At 29.6% G+C, this 24,141-nt stretch overlaps 2 protein-coding genes across 3 annotated transcripts; one reads left to right on the top strand and one right to left on the bottom strand.

The window, feature by feature from the left end:
• Window positions 1–5,357: 5,357 nt before the first annotated feature.
• Window positions 5,358–12,517, top strand: LOC148307683 (very long chain fatty acid elongase 7-like). 2 transcript variants are annotated; one of them, XM_088262988.1, is made up of 6 exons: window positions 5,358–5,583; window positions 6,583–6,773; window positions 8,906–9,046; window positions 9,129–9,234; window positions 9,762–9,898; window positions 11,051–12,517. In XM_088262988.1, exons 1-6 carry the CDS (start codon window positions 5,523–5,525, stop codon window positions 11,222–11,224), a joined length of 810 nt encoding a protein of 269 aa, XP_088119114.1. In that variant the 5' UTR covers window positions 5,358–5,522; the 3' UTR covers window positions 11,225–12,517. The 2 variants fall into 2 exon arrangements, with proteins under 2 accessions (XP_088119114.1, XP_088119115.1); XM_088262989.1 differs by lacking the exon at window positions 5,358–5,583 and adding an exon at window positions 6,249–6,504.
• A 1,189-nt stretch (window positions 12,518–13,706) lies between these two features.
• On the bottom strand, window positions 13,707–19,431 carry HSPBAP1 (HSPB1 associated protein 1). Its single transcript, XM_088262991.1, has 6 exons — window positions 18,872–19,431; window positions 17,905–18,041; window positions 16,383–16,507; window positions 15,631–15,755; window positions 15,016–15,129; window positions 13,707–14,929 (listed from the first exon to the last, which is right to left on the bottom strand). Exons 1-6 carry the CDS (start codon window positions 19,193–19,195, stop codon window positions 14,489–14,491), a joined length of 1,266 nt encoding a protein of 421 aa, XP_088119117.1. The 5' UTR covers window positions 19,196–19,431; the 3' UTR covers window positions 13,707–14,488.
• Between the last annotated feature and the right edge of the window lie 4,710 nt (window positions 19,432–24,141).

A 24,141-nucleotide genomic window follows, 5' to 3' on the forward strand; every position in this document is an offset into this window, starting at 1 on the left:
CTTTTACACCAATTATATAACTGTGAGATTTTTTTATCATTAAAACTGTCAAGCAGTTATTTCTAACATTTTAAATTATTAAAACTAAATTTACAGCTTTAAGTGAGAGTTGAAACTTTTTGACATTCAATATTTTTTTATAGATTAGTAATCAGAATATGAAAACCATTTCCCAGTTACAGGTGCTTCTTTCCGGGCATTGGTCCCAGTGTATTTCAAACATTTCTACTGCAAAGCTGTGATTTTATAGGAATCATTTGTACTTTAATCAATTTAATGAAGCATTGAAAACCATCTGACTTATCAAAACTGTCAAATGTTGATGAGAGATAAATAATAATTTGTTTTGATTGTAATTGATTTTTACACAGCCAGATAGATTATACGGAAGTAAATAAATATAATAATAAAATGTTAAGTAACTTTATTTGAAATTTATTTCATAATAATTGCAGGTGGAAATTTGAAAAAATTAAATTTATTATCTATCCCTCCTAAAAATATAACACTTTGGATTTGCAATTGTTTAGCTCGTACCTACCGATATTATTACACCTTAACTGCACTTATATTTGAACTAGTTTATATTGTACTTGAAGTTATTTAAAATAAACATCTTTATGTCGTATGATCTGAAAACCATAATTACAAAAATTATAATATTAACATTTCTTATCTGGCTACAGAGAATATGGTATACAACTTAATATTTTCAAAGTTCATATTTTAATGGTGAAAAATGTGTGAGTTGTATTTTTCGTATGACCTATTTAGGATAATATTAAGATAAAATTGAGATTTTTAAAGATTAAGTGATAAATACATACACGCTGTTATTTTTATGTGGTGTGAATAAAAATATGTATTTTTAAATTTATTTTTGATTAAACTTCTTAGATTAATACACTCCTTCATATTGTAATTATTTTCTTCTGGATCTGCGTATCGACATTCTTATTTGTCTATCTGGTTATCAATAGCTTATGCAGTGCTGTCTCTAAGGTCAACAAATAAGAACATCATTACAGCTTCATAATAACCGGAAACAAATATTAATAGGTACACAAAATATAATTTATCATTTAAAAAAAAAATCATAATAAAATAATATTCACAAATCAAATATGATAGCGCACAAAATGTCTCATTTTTACAATTGTTTATATTGTTCCTACGAAATGATAAATTAATTTACAAAAAAAAAGATTTTAAGTAAAAATATAACGATGTTAAAAGAAAATACATTTTCTTGTGATATGTTTATATATATATATATATTTGTATTTTTAAAGTTTTGCAATATTTTAAATATTTTCAAAATAAAAACTGAAAAAGAAGATGTGTCATTTTATTTCACCCGATCAACCGTAAAAATAGATGAATCATTATTTACCTTTAAGGAAAAGTGTATCACGGAAGCTGAAATTGATTGAATATTAAAAATAAAATTATAATTTCTTCTTCTTCAAACCTTTATCTGCACCCGATGGTGCATAGAGCACTGCATCATATAAACGCAGTGTTATTTTGATAGTTAACACATGAAGCAAAGGTGATCAGCCCTCCGCTTCAGGTACCAGTCAAGGATAATATTAAATAAATAATAATTTAAAGGTTTCATATTAACCACCCTACCTTCAGGTTATTTTCAGGCATATTTTTTTACAAAGGTATCAATTTATCAGGTGTGAAACCTGACAAAAATGTGTCAGTGTATCCGGTACGTATTAAATATTTTTGGAACAGATATCTTTTCTCGTGTGCGTAGGTCATACGGGTTAGCGCGGAATTGTGAAGAAAAACCGCGCGTATCACGTACGTTCGTATATGTAGGGTGGTAGATTACTCACTGTTTCAGTGCTTGTCTGGTTTTCCATACAAATTTAGCATGTAAAGTCACTCTACTTTATGTCTGTTTCTAAATAATATTACTATTACCACCAATTCAAATAATCTAAATATGGAACATATAAAGAAGTCAAAACATATCATAAAATATTAATGATAGTTTTAGGCCTATTTATTACATTTTGGTTTGAAAAAATTATATCAAAAATTTAATAATAAAACAAATTAATTAAAAAAAAAAACATTATTAAGTCTACTCATTTACGGCTGATTTTATAAAAAATAATTAATTGCGTGCATTTTGAAAACAAACTGGTTATTTATTATCATTAGGCATTCACTTAGTTGTACGACATGCTTAAATTATAAATAATACACTCGTTTTTACTTTGTGGTACGACACCATAAAATTATAAATAAAACACTTGTTTTCTTACCACTTGAGTATTATATTTTTTTACGACTAGTTTCGGAATCTACAGATGCTTCAATCTACAGGTTAAATATAAACAGTTTATATTTGAACCTGTAGATGGATCATGTGAAGCTTCCGAAACTAGTTATAACAAAATATAATACTCAAGTGATAAAAACAAGTGTTTTATTTATAATTTAAATCAAACTGGTATGTAGAGATTACACAAATTGCTTTAGTACAACCTCTAGATATCGGTTTGTTTTCATAATGTACATCAGGGGTTCCCAAAGTGTGCGCCGCGGCGCCCTGGTGCGCCGTAGAAAGTAAAGAGGGGCGCCGTGAGTCGATCCTCTATCATTATCCGAAACCACAAATATTTAATTTTTTGTTGTTCTCCGTTTCAATTTTGAATTCTTATAAATATAATAAAACTCAATTTCATATTGTGGATGTTTTAATTTTTGTGCCCATCTGCCCAACTATTATTACTGTAGGTATTGTATCTATTTCTTTCGACTATAATATATACAGGATCTTTCATTAAGTGCTTTCTTTCTTTAAATTTTAATAAAACAATGTGTGTGTCAGAGATGTAGCATCAACAATATGGTCGATATTAACTGTGAAAGATTGAAAGTCTTTATTGAAAGATCCAATATATAGTCACTATATCTATTCCAAATAGCTTACTAATGTAGGGTGCCGTGACAAAATACTAAGCTTGTAAGTGCGCCGCGGGTTGAAAAAGATTGGGAACCCGTGATGTACATGATTAATTATTTGTATTTAAGATAAGTTTACTCGATTTTTTTAAATAAATAAGTGCAAGTGGCAATGCTATTACTATGAAAGTAACCAAATAAATTCAATTAATTTAAATATGGGGATCACCCGATCACCCTTATAATATATATCGCTCACTCCTTTCAAGAACGTCATAAATCAAAAATCGTCAATTTTCAGTTGTGCTTGTTTTCGGAATGCTAAGAAAATGTACTATATCCCAGCAAAAGCAGCATATTTTTAACTTATTATCTACCCGCTACAGGGCAGAAAGTGTTTGTTTTTAATTTTGATGAAAAGGTATTGTTTAATTATTTTTTTTTAAATACCAAATATTTTTCAAATGGAGAAAAAACCTTTAGGTTTTACTTTAAAAGATCTGTTGCACAGTAAAAAGTTCAATAAGTGGCTTGATATTTATTTTTAATACATTGTATTATATTTTCAAACTCTGAAAACGTTCTCCTGAAAAATCAAGTTTTTTGATTTATGACGTTCTTGAAAGGAGTGAGCGATATATCATATATACACAAGTATCTGCAATATAATGCAAATCGCTTGACACTTAAAAATGCAATATTTTATCATCTGACTACATTTGTAGCCACTTAAATTTTTCTTCTCTTTAGTATTTTTCAGCGTGTATCTTTTCATTGTCATTTCGTTTTCATATACACATATTTCTCACTCGTTAGTTACTAATATATGAGCGACAAATTCTATCTCTGTCAGTATCGTCATGAATTTCTTTTGTTATAACAATAATTATTCTTAATGTGACACGCGCCATACTTGTCACTGTCATTTAATTTTTCCATATGCGATTCATTCTTCTTCTATCTATTTCTGGTCGTTGAGGTCTAGCCCTAATTGCTTTTGTTTGGTCTCTTTCTCTCTATTCTAATTACGCAAGAGAAAAAGAGATAATTAAAGAGATAACAATAAACCTAATGTCTAAACACACTAATGCAAGTGATTTGGCCGGCCAGTATCTAACAATATTACTCAGATTACAAAATTGTCACATAGAATAATGGTATAGTACAACCGGATTATAGCTACCCTTACATATGACAATAATATAGAAATATGGATAGTGATTTTCACTCCGATATTTATTAGATATCACCCTGGGCTGGTGAACCTGAAGTGCCAGACTGACCACCTTGTTTTCATGTAATTAAAGATCAAGATAGCACTAGGTCATTATGGTATACCATATGGCACTATAGTGCCCTATGCACCATTGAGTAAGGATAATATGTTTTTATTTTAATGCAAAGGCAGGTTTAAAATTTAGAGTTCTGACATATACTCTACACCAGCATTAAAAAAAAAGAGCAGCAAGTCAATGTTATGTCATGATGATTTTTCTTCTTTTTATGACCCCTCTTTGTACCGAATGTATCAAATTGATAATATAGTATATGATGACAATGCAATCTCAAAATCTTGGCTAGAAGAGTAAAATATATTTGAAGGAATACAAATGACATAAATTAAAGTGAAAGAGGATGACGTAAATTAAGGTACTAACTAACTAGTAGGTACCTTAAAGGTGAAGGACATAACTGCTATATATGCTTTTTCCTTCCTGCAAAATCTAATTTTTATACCATACCCTTACCCTTTTACTCCCTTTCATTTTACACAGACACACTCGCACACTTTTTTTATCTTTAGTGGTTTTAATAGTTATTATAACATAAATATGTAATTTTTTAATTGGCTTTATTTTTGTAACAATTTTTTTTTTAATATACTATTTTAAATGTAAAGCTGTACGATTCCCGAACAAATAAAATAAATAAAAAAATAAAAATATATGCAATTACCATAGTAAACAGACATATTGTTTTACTCTTTTTAAATATCTAAAGACGGATTTCCATTTTATTAAATTGTATTGTTATTCGGCCTGAGTTTCAATGCACAGTTTAATAAATTTAATTTTATTCCAAGATGGATAAAAACATACTACAAAGTTACTACAAAATAAATGAATGAAAGCATCAAGAACCAACAGAACTTTACATATAAATGTTAATAGTCTGGAAACATAACATTATGCAGTGCATTTAATGATTGCAACGCATGACGAAATAATGTTAAATACCAATAAATTTACAAGTTTAAAATTTTTGGAATGTTGATTGAACAACATTTTACTTGTCCAATTAATGAAATTATGAAAATTGAAAAGGAAAAACCGAATACTATAAATGTAATTTAAATACGAATATGTATATTAACATGCCTCGAGGCATTTCTGAAGTTAAGTGAAATTGGAATACATAAGGCGTGTTATATCAACGTAATACGCATGAAATAATTAATCCAACAGGTTAAAGAGCATCCATGTCATTAAAACCATTTTTGTATGGTGGTAATGTGAATTTGCTCAGTGTACATCGAGCATTGGTTTAAAGTGGTTTGGTTTTTTTTAAGGTTTTAAAACTCAACATATTTAAAAATGGCAGTTATTTTAGGGAAATTAGTGCGGTTATATAACTTTTTAAATGATGATATCAGCGGTGAGTGGTTTATAAACATTAATTAATTTATCATTTATTAATGAATTAGTGTAGAGCTTGATCATTTTTAAGTTACATAGCATAATGAATTAATTGTTCCCTTATATCTTGTTTTTCCATAAAGATTTATAATCAATTAGGAAATTTAACAAGTGTTTTTTTTTTTAATTTTATAAAATGTGATATTATCTCCGCCTCTGTAGTGTAATGGTCAGCATGCTCGGCTACCGTTCTGGAGGTCCCGGGTTTGATTCCCAGGGGGAGGGATCAAAAAAATATAAGTGATTTTTTCACTCTAATATTTATTCAATTTTACCCTGGACTGGCACCTGAAGCGGAGGGCTGATCACCTTTCTTTCATGTGTTAACGATCAAGATAACACTGCATTTATATGATGCAGTGCCCTATGCACCATTGGGGTGCGGATAAGAGATAATTATTTTATATATAATTACATTTCACTGCATAAATTTATTTGATATATGCATATTTGTTTTATAGTTTGGATGTTACAATTTTAAAAAAAAAAAAAATCAAATGATTTTTAATATTTTTTTTAAAATTCATAATTACATATTTTTTAATGCAAGAACTTGAATAAGATTCAAACAATTGCTAGTTTTAATTATTTAAAAAAAGAGAAACAATGACTATGTCAGTGGACATTATAATGACTGAGAAATTAAACAATTTTTTTCATCAGCCTCATTATATTCATAGTACATATGCATACAATAAACTCCATAAGGTCAGGCCGATGTCCTGGAAAAATTGTGATGTCATGTCATTAAAAAATAGATATAAAAAGTTTTTAAAAGAATTTTTTTAATAAACATATACGTATATATTTTTTCTTTCTTTTATTTGATATAAATTTCAGTCCACTCAGCTTGCATTTGAAACTGAAATTAAGTTATTAAGTGAGAACATTGCCAATTTTGTAGTTAACTATGCTTCCTCAACTGTAATATTTACATAATTCAATTTGTGTTTTGCAGATCCAAGAACCAATGATTGGTTTCTCATGAGCAGTCCGATTCCTGGTATTACAATATTAGGAATCTACCTCTACTCAGTGTTCACTTTAGGACCTAGGTTGATGGAACATAGGAAACCCTTTTCACTCAAATACACACTCATAGTATTTAATGTGGTACAAATTGTAGCATGTTTCTACACAGTGTACCAGGTAAACATTTTACAAATTTATTTTATATTTTTTAACTCAAGACCAAAGTAGTTAGTGGGTTTCCAATTTCGAGCTAAGATATGTGAATTTTTCCTTTTATGGCGATGTTATGTAATTGTGTTAAAAGCGGTAAAACCATTTTCATCAGCGGTAATATTACAGAAGCGGAAAAGTTACAAAATAATTCATTCAGTTAAATTTGACCTCTGCGACTTATGCAAATACAAATACATATAATACTTTTCTGTAACTTTATAGTTTGTAGCACTGAATACTAATGTAATAAATAGTTCCTGTATTAAAGCAATACATATTTGACACTTCAGTAAAGTGACAAGTAGCTTTTTTTGTCCCCCGTGGTGTAATGGTTAGCGTGTTAAGCTACCATGCTGGAGGTCCCGGGTTCGATTCCCAGAGGGGGGTGCAACTAAATATTTGTGATTTTACACTCTATTATTTATTTAATATCACCCTCGACTGGTCCCCGAAGCGCAGGAGTGATCACCTTGCCTTCATATAAGTAACAATCAAGATAATATTGCATTAATATGATACAGTTGCCTATGCACCATTGGGTACGGATAAGGGTTAGAAGAAATTTTCGACATTGATTATTTTAAAATGTAAAAATGAAATAATAAGTTGTTTTCCTAGATCAATGTACGCAACATAACACATAATCCAAAATAAAATTAAAATATTTTATCATGATACTGTAATAACAATATGTAATAACAAAATAATTTACTTCTCCACAAAAAATATAAATTGAATCAAAATTTATATTTCCATTGTTCATTTTATATTTTTGTATGTACCTACATATAATCAATATGATTTTTTTCTGCATTTTTCTTCATCATGTTTGTATAAAAATTCCCAATACAAGTAACCATAAATACCATACAGTATTTTTGCATTATCAAAAAAAAAAACATATTAAAATGTCATATTTCATGAGCACAGTTTGCAAATACACATTGCTTTATTATAATAATAATAATAAAACCCTTATCCGCACCCCAATGGTGCATAGGGCACTGCGTCATATAAACGCAGAGTTATCTTGATCGTTTACACATGAAGGAAAGGTGATCTGCCCTCCGCTTTAGGTACCAGTCCAGGGTAATATTGAATAAATATTACTGTGAAAAAATCACTTATATTTATTTGACCCCCCCTGGGTATTGATCCCGGAACCTCCAGAACGGTAGCCGAGCGTACTGACCATTACACTACGGAGGCGTACATATAAATGCATAAGGCTGGCTCTTTCCCTTTTCCAGTGGGCTAGTGCCGGCCTGTTAGTTCTTTTTACACATTAAAAAAATAAATATATTATTTAGCTCTATAATATTTATGAAGTACATAATTCTTTATCAACTATTCCTGGTTTAAAAATGTAAAAAATATTTAAACATTCATAAACAAATGATAAATAAGGCAAATGATAATTTAAAATCCTGTCTTTACAAGGATAAACTACAAATTCAAAATGTGAAAAATAATGTTTATGTTTGAATTCAATACAACCATATAATAAATCACTGTGATAATAATACCTTGAATAATAATAGTAAAAAACTGCTTACAAATTAATTTTGCGTAACTAGTGACAAATATAGATATTATTTATTGATTTGGCGTTTAATTTGTAGAACTCCATTTTAATTTATGAATTAATTTTAAATCAAACACGGATTTTTTGAGTCTACTAAGATGTATTTTATTAACAAAAACACATCAAAAATTAATATTGTGACAATTGTTTCGCCTTGTTAGGGCATTATCAAACGAATGTTAGGGCATTCGTTTGAATCAAAAATCTGTGTTTGATTTAAAATTAATACGTAAGATAAATATAGATATTATCCAATTATGATGTTATTTGAATTACTCCAGTATTATTATCGTTGATGTTATTCGGTACATGTATTTCCTTTGCCTCTTATGCGGAGATATCGCAGAGATAGTTATTAGATTAACAAGTCATTTGTACTATTAACCACCCCGTAAAATTAAAAGAAAGTTTTATCAAGCTATATTAGTAATTTTTATTTAAACTTGATCCTTTATTGCCTTTATCCAATGTCTTCAATATTTAATTTAATCCGATTTATATTTTTTTTCAGGGATTAGTTTTAGCATGGGGAAATGACTACAAATTGATATGTGAACCTGTTAATTACTCTAACAGTACAATAGCAATAGATATTGCGAGAAAATTTTGCTACGGATATTTTATTATCAAATTAGCAGACCTTCTTGACACGGTAAGACAAATTTTCTTTTTTCTAAGGAATTTAAAAAAATATATACACATTTTTCTATTCTATATGATTTGTATATTTTCAGGTATTCTTCGTAATGCGGAAAAAACAGAATCAGGTATCATTTTTACATGTATACCATCACACTGGAATGGTTGTATTATCTTGGAGTATTGTTAAATGGCTTCCAGGTATTCTTAATAATTAATTCAATTGATTTTAAAACATAAAACTTTGAAAAGCATTAAAATCTATAAAGCTTAATGAAATACGCACAAATATGCAGAAAAATATTTTTGTCATTCCTAGGAAACACAAATGTTTTGGAAATATTATCTTTAATACAATAATAATGAAATGTTTTAACATTTAACATTAGCTAGGGTTTTATTGCGATACAATAAGGTTAAATCATTCATGTCTACATTTGGGAATAAAATTGACATTACATACAAATCGAATTCAAACGATTCAATTGTGTATGAAACATATATGTATCCATTCAATAATGTAAGCACTAACATCATGATTTTTCATTTAATAATTTATAAATCACTAACTTTATTTATACATCTCATAAATTATTTAAAAAAACTCTAAATGAAGTTTGGTCAATATTTTTAGGAGCATTGGCCTTAAAATATTTACCTAGTATAAATAGCAGTAAGTATGCATCACAAATTTTAGGTGGCTATTCTAATTTAATATCGTATTTCAGGAGGACACGGTACATTCCTGATTCTACTTAATTCTTGTGTACACATTGTTATGTACTTTTACTATTTACTGACCGCATATGATGAGTCCTACAAGCGCTCTGCGTGGTGGAAGAAACATGTCACTCAAGTTCAAATTGTAAGTTGTACAAAAATTTATAACTTATGCCGAGCCAAAATCATCTGCTGATTCCGGTAAATCATGTTATAGACAACTTTTGCTCACAATTATAGGTAAAAATAATGTCATTTGCTCCATAAGTGTGGGTGAGACCTCTCTAAAACATGATTTATGAAGAGAGTATGCCTAATGTTCAATTCAATTCAATTCAATTTATTCAATAATTAATATATACATTACAAACAAACATTTAAGGCGTATACATTAAAAAAACAAATTAAAAATTACACAAGAAGACTCTTGTTAAATGTGTAGAAGAATCTCGCTTCGGAAAACTCCTTCGGACACATGGAACAGATCAATATCCAATGTGATATTGTTCAACATAGCGGTAGCTCTTCCTACAGGCATAACCATCGGCAGGTTGGTCCTGTGTATAGGAATGTGAAACAATCTATGCCGACGCTGTCTTAGGTAACTATCGGGAACATACAGACCAATGCTCTGGATAATTTCATTTAATTAATGTTAATACCGAAGAGTCAGAGATATACACAAAAAAATGGGATGAGAATAAAAAAGCCACTCAAAAAAACTATGGAAGAGAGGCTCTTTTGACACTGTTGCTACCTTCCACATGTCAATAAACATTATAATGTGTAAAAATGTGTATGGCTATGATTTTTTAAATGAAGTGTATCTGTGTGTTACAACACTACAACCATTACAAAAGATGATGTTGCTTAGTCACAGTTTTTTCATTTGCAGTACATTTCCACCACAAATAATAAATATTCCACTATAAATATTACCTACAAAATACAGACTTGTAATATTAACTAATCTTGCAAAGGAACATTCTCTTTTGTTGTGACACAAATTATTTTACATTAGTTTGACTCACAAAGCCTGTGTGACGTTTCAGTTCCTTCTAGTTCTAACTTTAAAAAATCATAGCACTGTCAATATAACACAATTATTTACAAATAACAAAAAAATCTTCCTCATTCATTGAATGAAAACCAAATTAGTTTTTAAAAAAAAAACATTTTTGTAAGAATTATGATAACTGCATATTTTTGCAAATAATAATATTGGATGAATTTTTAATTGAACCATTAAAATATTTATTCCTTAAGCCATCAAAATATGTGTTTAATTTTATTTTAGATTCAATTTGGAATACTCTTTCTGCACTTCAGCGCTGTCTTTCTGGTGGAAAAATGTGACTACCCTAAATTTCCCTCCATCGTGTTGATACCGCAAAATTTATTTATGGTTTTGTTATTCTGCGACTTTTACAGAAAAGCTTATCTCGTCAAAAAGCCTAAGAAAGTTGAATGAGTACTACAGAAAAATTATTTAAATCATTTATTTTTAATAATAAATCAGATTAAGATCTTGTAACAGTAAAAATTACAATGTAATTGAAATTAAATTGAATGTCTTCAAATGCTTTAAACAAAAATATATTATTAAAAAAATAAAAATAATAAAGACGTGAATTGCAATTATATGATTTAATAAGGTTGTTCGACTCCTGCATATATTTATTTTATTATTTACTTCAAAAATTTACAATTCTTTAAACGTTTATTTTCAGAATTTATAATTCTTTAAATGCAAAATTAATTACCTAACTTAGGTTAATTTGTGCATCCAAAGGGTAACAATATATTGAATAATAATAACTTATGCTTTTTTAAGATGTACATAACTCAAGAACGAAAAAAAAGTCATGTGAAATGTAAACAATTTTACTATTATTTATTATATCAGACACTGGATTATTCAACCTTCGGCTGATATGTCAATATTATAGACGTCTCAACTTGATATGTAACATCGCTATTTTTATATGAAAGAAGATGGAAGTCTGAGCATTCTGAGCTTATGACCTGGCATTTGGCTGGCTTAAACAATACACTAATGTACGGTTCGCCATAAATATTTATGCTATTGCATGTATGTTCAATAATGGGCAGAATGATGAATGTTACAGAAGTGTATTAAGTGATCGCTTAAGCCAGCCAAATGCCAGTCCTGGAATCCTCAGACTTCCAAGTTCATTCATATAAAAATAATGATAGATGTTTCATATCAATAATTTCATGAATTGATTTGGCAGTCATTTTGCGATAATATCTATCCATTTTTAATTTGAATTAAACTTGGTAAGTGTCACTGTTTCCTAAAATCTATAGTGTCACAAAAGATTTGAGAAGTAGTATTATTTACCGAGTATATTAAAATTTAAATAAAAAATATTTCATATCAAGTTGAGACACCCATAAAAGTGAAATGTTATTATTATAACAAGTGTTTCTTGTACTTTAAGAATTATGTAATATTTTTAAAGATATTTTTGTGTTCTTACTCGTAGAAATAAAAATTACGGTTTTTATTTACATAATATAAATTAAATAAAAGCCTAACATTAAATGGTTGAGTAGATTTTTTCATTTAGCTAAATACAACATTGACTGCTATGTCGATGATGAAGCAAGAATTTTTCATTTTTTATTTATTAAATAGTGTTCATAGATGTTGGTTTCATTTTTGAGTGTCGAATCATCTTCAAAAAAAGTATACAGCTTCAAAACAAAAAATCTTGCATTTTAAGCAGAAAAAAAATAATTATGTATTCATTGATGATTCAAGGTTAAGAAACAATAAGAGAGCTTGTGCACTACAAGGAATTTTACCGTCCGGCAGTCCGGTTTTAAAAAATAAAAGCAACAACAGTTTAGCATGATCAAAGCGCACCGATCCGAAGAAAGAAAGACAAAAGCACAAGCCAATCTTCCGTTTTATCATGCTAACTGAAGTGCCGGATGATAAAATTCTGTGCAGTGCACAAACACACCAAGTCTAAATTATAACACCATCTACCAACGAAATCATAAAATTCTATAAAATAACTATATTGACTTCTTAACGAATATTTTCATCTGACGACTAGTTAATTTGTCACGCCAATTAATCATTAATATTGACTTCTTAATGAATATTTCCAACTTGACGACTAGTAAATTTTGTATCCATGCCAATTAATCATTTATATTGACTTCTCAATGAATATTTCCAACTGACACTTGTAAATTTTGTGTCCACGCAAATTAATCATTCATATTGACTTCGTAATAAATATTTCCAACTGATGACTAGCAAATTTTGTATCTACGCCAAATAATCATTAATATTGACTTCTTAATGAATATTGCCAACTGACGACTAGTAAATTTTGAATCTTCGCCGATAAATCATATAATTAAAATAACACAAAAATTAACAACACTAACTCAAAATAGAAAATTAGAAGAAATATTTGAATTACAAATTTAAAATATTATATTGTTTTTTGACATCTTATCAAAGATGAAGAAGAATATGGAAGTCTGGGCATTTTAGGAGGATGACGGCCGTCATAGACTGGTTTATAGACCGTCATAGGCCTATGACGGTCGTCAGACCCGTAAATGCCCAGACTTCCATATTCTTCTTCATCTTTGTGATGAGATGTCAAAAAATAACTCCTATAATTGGAGATAATCCAGATTTGTGAACATGTATTTGGACACACTGAAAATATCATAATATTATACATATTTACCGATATAAATATGAATTTTATTATATTTGAGGCATAAAATTACACTTAAAACAAAGTAAATATAATTTGAATTTTTAATAGGTTTTAAAATAATATCTTCCCTGTCCATTTTTAAAATCTCAATAAGGAGTGGTCTATCGTTTCAGTGGGCTGGCAGGATTGATTATTTCATAGAACATTGTGGGCCTAATCACAGTCAGAAAAATTCGAGACTCGGCTGAATTAGAAATGTAATATTTTTTGTTTAAAAATGGGGCAAAATAAACACACAAAAAAAGAACATTCAATCTAATTAAAAGAGAATCTAATTTAAACCACTGCACATGGATAACTGCAAAAATAAAAATCATCTCAAAAAACATATTTTAAGAAAATATGTAAATTTTTGGAAGAATTTTCTGTAATATAGTATATATGATAATTATATCATATTTAGCACCAGAGGTATATTTTTTATTACACGTGGAATATTACTTTATTTTGGATAAGTGTTTTATTTCAAATTAGTATTTTATTTCAACTTTTGTTGTTTAATCAAATTGGTTGAACTAAATATCATCGCGGAGGCAGGATAAAGCATTTTGCCCACTGCTGTCTCAAAGCATTAAGTCGTAATAAATTATACATGAGGAAAAAAGAAACAACACTTACTTAGTAAGTCGAATTTTTCCATAGAAAAATGGTCAGATTTACCGTGGAATATCTGTAAGTAAAAGAGATGAACAATTATAAATCCAAAACTTTAAATGTTCAAGGGAGACAGATTTGTGATAGAATATTCAATGCTAGTTTTTAGAAAGCTAGCACAAAATGATTGTATGTTCAATAATTGCATGTTTGCTTTCTAAAAACTGTCAGGAAAAATTACATTTTTTCTTAAATTTGTCTTGAACATTTGATATTTCAAATTTGCAATTATTAACAAAGTATTTACAAATATATAAATATCAAATGGTCATATATTAGGTATACCAACATTATAACCCAAAGAGTTGTCAATTGAAATCATTAAGTAAATAATTTTTAACATTTTCCACAATATTTGGTTGACTGATGGCTCGTATAATAGCGCTAGTGAAATGATCACATTTGGATTCTTCGTCATTGTTATCTTCATCTTCCGAACCGCTTCCTAACGGTTCTTCTATGCTGCGCTTCTCCATGTTTTCTTTCAATAACTCCATGAGATCATTTTTTGAGATTTCTTTAACAACTAGGATATTATCACTTTCCTTTATAATTTTATCTAAATCTAAGTTATTAGTTAGTTTATTGCAGGCGTCCCCGCCGGAAGAGCTCGCACTGACTGGGTTTTCAGGGTGGGTGAGTTTGATCCTTTTAGCAGAATTGTGCTTTGCTCTTTGTTCGAGACACTTAGTCACTGTGGTTTCAAGTTGCAGAATGTTTACAGATAATGGAATCTCTGGGAGATCATCCTGAAGAAAAAAAAATAGAGATAATTTCATGTTTACAAATCATAGAAAATGACTATTTCTGATGTTTACTGACATATATAACTCACCTCATTGGGATTCAAAATGTATGGAAGACACTTTTGCGGCAGATCTTTACATATTTGAGCAACAATAAGTTTTGTCAGGGCTTCTTCTACTCTGCTTTCAACATCTAATTCTTCCTAAAATACGTATTCAAAAATTATAATAAAAATAACACAAAGTGAAAGCAATATTTCAAAATGTATTAGCTAATAAATTTTAGATTAATATGAGACCGTATCACAATCATGTTATAAGGACTAATATTAAACTAAAATTAAATAACTCGCAAAACTATCATACTTTTGCACATCTCGCAAAACCGGCTTAGAAATATCTTATTAATAAATAAATAAAATTTAATTCGCCTCCGTGGTGTAATGGTTTGCGTGTTTAGCTACCGTGCTGGAGGTCCCGGGTTCGATTCCCAGGGGCGGGGGGTTGAAAATAAATATTAGTGAATTTACACTCTAATATTTATTTAATATGGTCCTAATAATCCTGGATTGGCCCCTGAAGCCAGGAGTGATTGCTTTGCCTTCATTTAACTAACGATTGAGAAAAAACTGTGTCAATGCGATGCGGTGCGCTATGCACCATTGGGTGCAGATAAGGGTTTAAAAAAATACAAAGTTGCTCACAGTCGGAATCCAAGTATTGATGGCAATGCCAATATCGGAAACATGTTCTACATAATGCCACCAGCGGTATGGAACTACTAAAGCATCTCCGGGATCCAGGACCACCATACGACATCCAGATAATCCTGAAATGATCAATAATAAATTAATTGACTAAGAAATATTGCTTCTTACAATAAGTCCACCATTACATCAATTAACAGGCGCCGTGGCGTAGTTGGGTAGACGCTCGACTGCGAAACTGGCGTCGCGGGTTTGATTTCCGCCAATTGCAAAATGAATTCAAGAAAGATTTATTTTCAATTGGTCTGGGTGATGTATTTTTCACATTTACCTTCCCTATCCCTATTATCCTACCTGCAGACAAGCCTCTAAAATAGACGCTTATTATGCGGGTTATTCCTTTAATAAATAAAAAATCTGTAATTATTTGTACCAATATTGTGAGAATGGACACTAAATTTTAACAAATCTAAACACATGACAGTATTTATAGTTGTGCGAATCATACATAAACAGTTTAGATAAACAGATATTTTTGGAAGCATGCCAATAAAATTTTTAGAGGGATAACCTGTAATAAACCTTTGGGTTAAAAATTTTTCACTGGGTAAAAAATACACAATAGGGTAAAATATAAAAGAGCTTTCAACAAAAAATAGGGATTTTTATAAAAATGTTTAAACCATTATTTTTTAAAGGAATAATTCAAACTTAAAAATAAATTTTAAATAGGAATCTATTGAACTCACCACTAAAGCAGCTTAAATTATGGGGGGAGTAAAAATTCAATTGACTATAAATACTGGACTCTTCATACGGTACTCGAGTTGGTTTCATACCACCACATTCTGGAGGAAAAAGAAACCATCGTTTTCTGAAATCAAAATTTAATTATTTATAAAAACAATGATCAGTCGAGATCTCCGCAGCTGACAGTAACTTACTACAGCAGGACCTCTATAATCCGAACCCCCAAATCTGAACGCCCATTCCTGCCTAGAATGGGCTGACTAAGTGGTAGACTAATATTCCTGTAGAGCAGTGCTCCGCAACCGGTGTGCCGCGAGCCGGATACAGGTGTGCCGCGGTCAAATTAATGTATTTGACATTTTAAAATTGTTCATCACATATTTAATATGTCATTTAATATGTTTAATTTTTCAATGGCCTATATTTTTTAGCTTTTGATGTGCTGTAGAATTCTAGGAAGAATTTTGGTGTGTCGTAGGTGGGAAAAGGTTGCGGAGCACTGTAGAGAATGCTTTTACGTAAATTGCGAGACAAAAATTTTCACTTGTCATTAAATAAATCTCGACCAAGTAAAATGTTTGATTTCTTTAAAAAAGTTGAATAAACACATTTAAAATTTCACAAAACATGTTTGTTTTATTTGATAAAAAATACCCTACAAATCCTATGTACTGTAATCTGAATGCTCCACTAGTCCGAACAGAGGGTCAATTTTTAGCATTCGGATTATAGAGGTCCTGCTGTACTTTAAAATAATAGACAACTACTCAAATTACAAAACCAATGTTTCATTAAATGTTTCAGCAGTTACTTTGTGGTAATACTTATCCATTTGATAATTTAACATTGCCTTGTAAAATATCACTAATTATTATATTATGACATGTGTTCCAAAGCATTTAACATCATTATCAAAAGTTTCATGATGTTGTAGAGCAGTGGTCCGCAACCTTTTCTCACCTATGACACACCAAAATTCTTCCTAGAATTCCGCGGCGCACCAAAAGTTAAAATAAATAGGTAAAATATATCTTCTTCAAACCCTTATCCGCACCCCAATAAAGCATAGGCACTGCATCATATAAACGGAGTGTTATCTTGATCATTAACACACGAAGGAAAGGTGTCATCCCTCCGCTTCAGGTACCCGTCCAGGGTAATATTGAATAAATATTAGAGTGAAAAAATCACTTATATTTATTTAACCCCCCTCTGGGAATCGAACCCGGGACCTCCAGAACGGTAGCCGAGCATGCTGACCATTACACTATGGAAGCGGAGGGAATATATAGACCATAGAAAAATTATTTAGTCAATAATATTTATTCATTTTGAAAAAAGGTGTTCACGATACTCCGGTGTGCCACGGCACTTCAGTTGAGGAGCATTGTTGTAGAGTGTATTGAAACACGTGTCGCAATAAAGTTGGATAATTAGTGATATTCAAGAGGTTAACGTTTGAAAAAATAATTAAAACAAGATGTTTGATCGTAAATTTAAAATATTTTATTGATACCTTACCTACCAAGTACTTGGAGAACAATATTGCGTCCGTAGGTATCCTGATGACAGGGAGTGTGAGCTCCGTTATTCCCAACCCACAGGGTTGATTCTGCAGACTTTGCTTCCGGAAACCCAAATGCCTCCCAACATATTTGCTTCAAATAAAGAAGAAAAAAAAATTGTATTAATTTAATTTTTTAATAACCGTAGTCAAAGACAATGATATAACATTAATGCAAGAGAAGAAAATGGTTAAAATTTTTAAAAATATATATATAGATTCCTCTAGAAGTGATATATTTTTTTAATGAATTATTACTGGAACATGGAATGTCATTAACATACTAAGGGCGTTTGTCCACTACACGGGATTTCACCGTCCGGCAGTCCGGTTTTGAAAAATGAAAGCGACTACGACAGTTTAGCGTGATCGAATTTATGCGCAACGTGTTCACGCACCGATCCGAAGAAGATGGACAAAAGCACAAGCCAATCCAAGCCAATCATCATTATAAAACACTAACTGACGTGCCAGATGGTAAAATTCCGTGTAATTCTGTATAGTGGACAAATGCCTTAAGGATGGGTGTTTTTTTCTGTGCAGCGCTGATGACAGGATTCGATAATTGTGTACATATGTATATATAGTTAAGACCTTCACAAAGAGAATGATACATAATAAAACATTAAATAATTCCTTTTTTCTGACTTTGAAATGAGGCCGGCGCAGGAGGTAAAAATGCCCTTTCCGTCCTTAAGCAACAATTGATAGAAGGGGTAGAAAGTAGAAATACCTTTCACATCCTTAGTGTGTTAAAATATAGTAAATATGAATTAAATTGATGAATCAATTACCATAAATAATTGTAATTAAGGTGTAATATGTTAATGTCTCATAGTATGCCAGTTTATAAGCAGTTATCTAATTTTCTAAGGATGTTTGGGTATAATAATATTTATAAACAGCAAAATGTAATCAGCTCACCTTAGAAATTTCGCTATCAGCCATAAACCATTGATGTATATATTTATAGTCAAAATAAAACCAATCCTTCGTCCCCGATTGCGCTATTTCAATAAACTTCTGGAATGACAAATCTTTTGTAGGGCAGTTTCTTTCCCAACATGGCTCCTTGGTGGATTTCGTGGGTTTGCATCGGAATGATAGATCACCTGGTGGCAAATTTTTTGTCCATTCTTCGAGTGACCATTTTAGTAAAGGCCATGAGCATACATTTTTTAAAACAATTGGGAATTTAACACTTTTCACTAGTTCATGTATGACTTCTGGTTTCACGGCTTTATCCATTTTTAATCTTGGACTGGCTCAGGTAAAGACTTTTGTTAAAGAAAGGTAAAGAAGTTTAGAATTATGACTCAGAATCTCATGCTGATTTCATTTCCGTTTTCCTGACGTAATTTCTAATGTCATCTCATAACTTGTTCTGACAGAGTTAGTAAACAAAACAAAACACTCGAATTTCGAATCAAATGTTTAGGTTAGGATTTTTTGTTTGTGACAAGTAGTGATGTAAAATTTATTACAATTCAAACCGGGGTCAGTTGTATAAGACATTGAAATAATTTTCTTGGGATTTGGGAGACTTGACAAGACGAAATTAAATATTATGTTTTTTTTTAATACACATAAATAAGAATATTTGAAAATCTTTTATATTTTTTTGGGAGTGTAAAAATTGGGTAATTTTGCGGCAATCCTTATTTTGAGAAAGGTAAAGGTGAATGAGAAACCAGACGGCATGGGTGAAAGTGGGTTTGGACAATATAAAAATAGATATATATTTTTTAAATCTAGTTAAGAATTTCAAATGGATAGTAAAATAATAGGTGACGGACTGTTTTTACACAATTATATTAAATAATATAATATTTATGACTTGAAATGTGACTTTGAATAAAACAAAAGTAATTATTTTCTTCTTTCGATGAGTATGTCCCATTTAGTCAACATACACATAGCATATTATCTGTAACACGTCTCATCTGAACACAAGTAATGGCAGTGCTGTGTATCGCGTGTCATACAGTTCAGAACGACCGTTCCCTCTGCATCTTTTCAGACATTGTAGAACCACATTTTCGGATCCATTGGCTTGAGGCATCGCAAACCTAAAACCTACCTTTGTACATATATATTTTCAATATTCTTTGCAAAAGGTTAAGAGATAATGAGACAAAGTAAATAATATACAGAAATGGTTAAATAATTTAATATTTTATTAATTTATGTTAATTTTTTAGTTCTTGAAACATAATACAGAACATTATTTTATGGACATTTTGATGTAATGTATACAGAGTGATATTGAATCGCATTCATTATTATAAAACTACGATATATTTATTACCAGATCCTTCATCCATTGTCTTAAAGGTAAGCAAGAGACCATTCAAAATACAGTAAGGGCGTTTGTGCACTACACGGAATTACACGGAATTTTACCGTCCAGCACGTCAGTTAGCATATAAAACGGATGATTGGCTTGTGTTTTTGTCCATCTTTCTTCGGATAGGTGCTCTTGATCGGTGCGTGAATACGTTGCGCGTAAATTCAATCACGCTAAACTGTCATAGTCGCTTTCATTTTTCAAAATAGGACTGCCGGGCGGTAAAATTCCGTGTAGTGCACAAGTGGCTTAAGGTGCAAAATAATGAATACAGGTGCATATCCGTTATTGAATGTTTAAAATACTTTTGTACCAGTTGTTAAATAGAGTAAAATAAGTGGTAAGTTTTTAAAACATACTGATTGTTTCATATTTTTAATTGTGGTTTTTATTAATCAATGTTAATCAATCAGTTGAAAAAAGCAATGGTGTATCAAAGAGATGGTACAATTAATAATGATTTATATATGAATTACACCATGATAAAAACTTTATTCAAAATGCTACATGAAATTACTGTTAATTTTATAAAATATTTAGTATTCCAGATATCAATGTATGATTCTCAAATTTGCAATCCAATATGTCAATGAAGGACGGGTTTTTATTATTATTTTTAATTATTGACAGTTAAGATCACGCTGCATTATTTGATGAGGCATTCTACCCACCATTAAATATGGATAAGTGTAAAGAAGAAGAATTGATAACAATGAAACAGAATACTTGTAATAATTATTGAATTTGAACTGTGAATGTATTTGGTTTAAAATAATCTGTTATAAATCTGACAAAAAAATGTAAACTACAAGTATTCAGACTGCGATTATTTACTATTTAATTTAATTTAATGATTGATCTTTATTTTGTGTGGTCTGAAAATTATATGAAATAAAATAATACTATTATTAGTAACATTTTATTTCATTTAAGCACATTCTATTTATAATTTTATTTCGTGAATGTATTTATTAAAAACTGTAACTGACAAAAAGTTATAAAAATTGACAGTTTTGGAAACCCCTTTGTTTTAAAGTTGGTTAAAAATGATTGTGTATGTACTAACTAGGTTGTGGCTCATATAACACCTTAGAACCACAGAAAAAAGGTCGAGTACAGCTGATCATTATCAATATTCAATATATATTACTATCAGTTATCACTAAACATTGTATGTACATTTATATATACCTAAACAATTGTCTCGTCACAGACAAGATACAATTAAATTTCACAAACCTTATGTTACATTACAATTTAAACTTACAGAAAGGAGAAAACTATTAGCGATTTATAATCTATAGTTCATATCATTCATAAACCTGTAAATTTTTATTGAATTTAGATAAAATGGCCAGTTTCCATTCATTATTAAATAGACTAATTAATATCCCCCTCAGTAACTCAAATTATAATCGTGAATTAAACACAATTAAACTAATAGCAAAAAACAACGGGTATAATAGCGCGCTAATAGATAAAATGTTAAAAAATAAAATTAAAAATAATTTTACCAAAAAATACATATATTCAGCACCTAATAATGATTCAAAAAAAAAAAAAATCTTGGCGAAAAATTTTATATACGGGTTCAATAACTAAAAATATTTCGAAAATCTTACCCTCCCATATCCAACCTGCATATTATACAAATAATAATTTACATAAAATCCTCGATAACTCAAAATCTAAAATTGATTTATTACAAAAAAGTGGTGTTTATGAAATTTCGTGTGGAGATTGTGATAGAAAATATATTGGCCAAACTGCGAGAAATTTAAAGATTAGAATTAAAGAACATCAAAGCGGTCTTGTTAGTAATTATTTTTCGGAATTTGCAAATCATATAATAGATACTAATCACTCATTTCACTCCCATAAATTAAAATTATTACACCTTGTTCCATATAAAGGCCAAATTATGAATTATCTTGAAAATTTAGAAATACAAAAAAACCTGAATTCTAATAATAATTTATTAAATAATATATTGTTTCAAAATTCTTCGCCATTGCTTTCAATTTTTCCTTTGTTTTCAAACTCCGTTCCTTGACTAACCCCTTCCCCTTACTTTCCCCCTATCCTTATTTATAGAACAATTTTATATTTTATATTTTAGTTATTATACAGACCTGAATGATGGAAGTTTAGCTTCTGAAACATGTAGTCTATAATTAAACTCAAGTGGTAAAAAACGAAGTGTTTTCTTTAATTATTGAATTTAGATAATTTTATATTTTCTTAGGTCACCCAATATGGTAAATTCTGTTTGATTGGGATACATCGGAACCACGATTTGAGGTCTAATTAAGTGCCTACCCATCGTTGAACATATTGTATTATTGAATAATATTATGAAATTAGTAAATCACAATGAAAAAAATGTACATATAAAGAAAATTCGTAATAATGAATGTGTGTTACATAATTTTATTACTAAATGGAATAATATACATCGTAGTCATACAGGAGAAAGTGACCAAGTGCATTTTTTTTACAAAAACATGATTATTGACCATTTGATATCTTACTAGCTTAATATTGCCCTGAAAAAAATCCCAAAGCGGATTTAAACTTGGAAGTATAATAAATTGACTTGATAAAAATGACTAACTGCATTGATGTTTATTTTCTTGCCAAGCAAAAGAGACTTAAATGGCCCTCCTGAACATGTTAGTTGGTCACTTTCTCCTGTACGACTACAATATGTATATATGTATGTATTAGGAAAACTAAGATATGTTTTCATACACTTGAACACTTTATTTTCTGATTTTTGCTAGAATTCTTGGATTTTTGAATTTATTAAAGTTAACTGAACACTGAAAATCAAAATGTGTATGAAAGGTTTTCTAGCACAAATAATCTAGAATTTAAGAATTTATTTAATGATAATGCACAGCTGCCTGCATGCACAAAGTTATTTAGTAAAAATTAGTTATTGGGTTTTGATTTCAAACAGGGCAATAAATATTCAATTGCATGCCATTTGAAAAAATCCTAAATAGGTATTAGAGGAAACGAATCTCAGAATAAAATGTATGGCAAAACGTATAAAGAATATTCTTTAAGTTTTGTATTCAATTAATACAATATAAGCTATTGGGAGAACATTGTATAAAAGTTCAACTGCTTTTGTCTTTAAATATGTATACATATTTTATAAATGAATGAATTCTTATACAAATATATTCTTTCAAAAAACAATCACTCGTTTTGGATAGGTGACAAATTAAAAAGAAATACCACAAAGGCTAAAGTGTACATTGGGTATTTGAATCACTTAAAACCAAAAAACAAAAACCGTTAATATTTACTTTATTGTGTTGCCAGACATCTTCACAAAGTATATAAGCTTAACAAAAAGTAACTTTGGCTCAGTTTAAAAAAAAATTGATCAAACATCATAGTAAAAATGTAAAACCAAACAAAAATATAAATTTCTATAATAAATGCTATGAAATTCATAAAATCTACAGGATTTGTTATATTATTTTGTAAACTAAACTATGACTACAATAGACAAAATAAATTTATATATTATTACATTATAAACATTACATAAAGTTACAATACAGTAACGGTTTTGTAGCAAATTCAAACATATCACCAATTCAGATCACTAATTCTACGCTACTGTGTACTTTTTAAATATTATAATTGTACTACTAAATACATTAATTTAATATAGAAATGGAGAAAAATATCACTCATGGTTCGCGTTAGCAAGTTTCACGTGTTTCATTCATACAATGAAAATATCTAGGCCATAAATTGTTTATAACTAGATTTTTTAACCTACGGAAGATATTATTAGGAATAATGAAATACTAACTTTGAAGTAAGA

The sequence above is a fragment of the Brachycentrus maculatus genome, unplaced genomic scaffold, assembly GCF_059751285.1.
Source record: "Brachycentrus maculatus isolate JH-2025_06_01 unplaced genomic scaffold, ASM5975128v1 h1tg000195l, whole genome shotgun sequence".
In the NCBI taxonomy this organism is placed as follows: domain Eukaryota; kingdom Metazoa; phylum Arthropoda; class Insecta; order Trichoptera; family Brachycentridae; genus Brachycentrus; species Brachycentrus maculatus.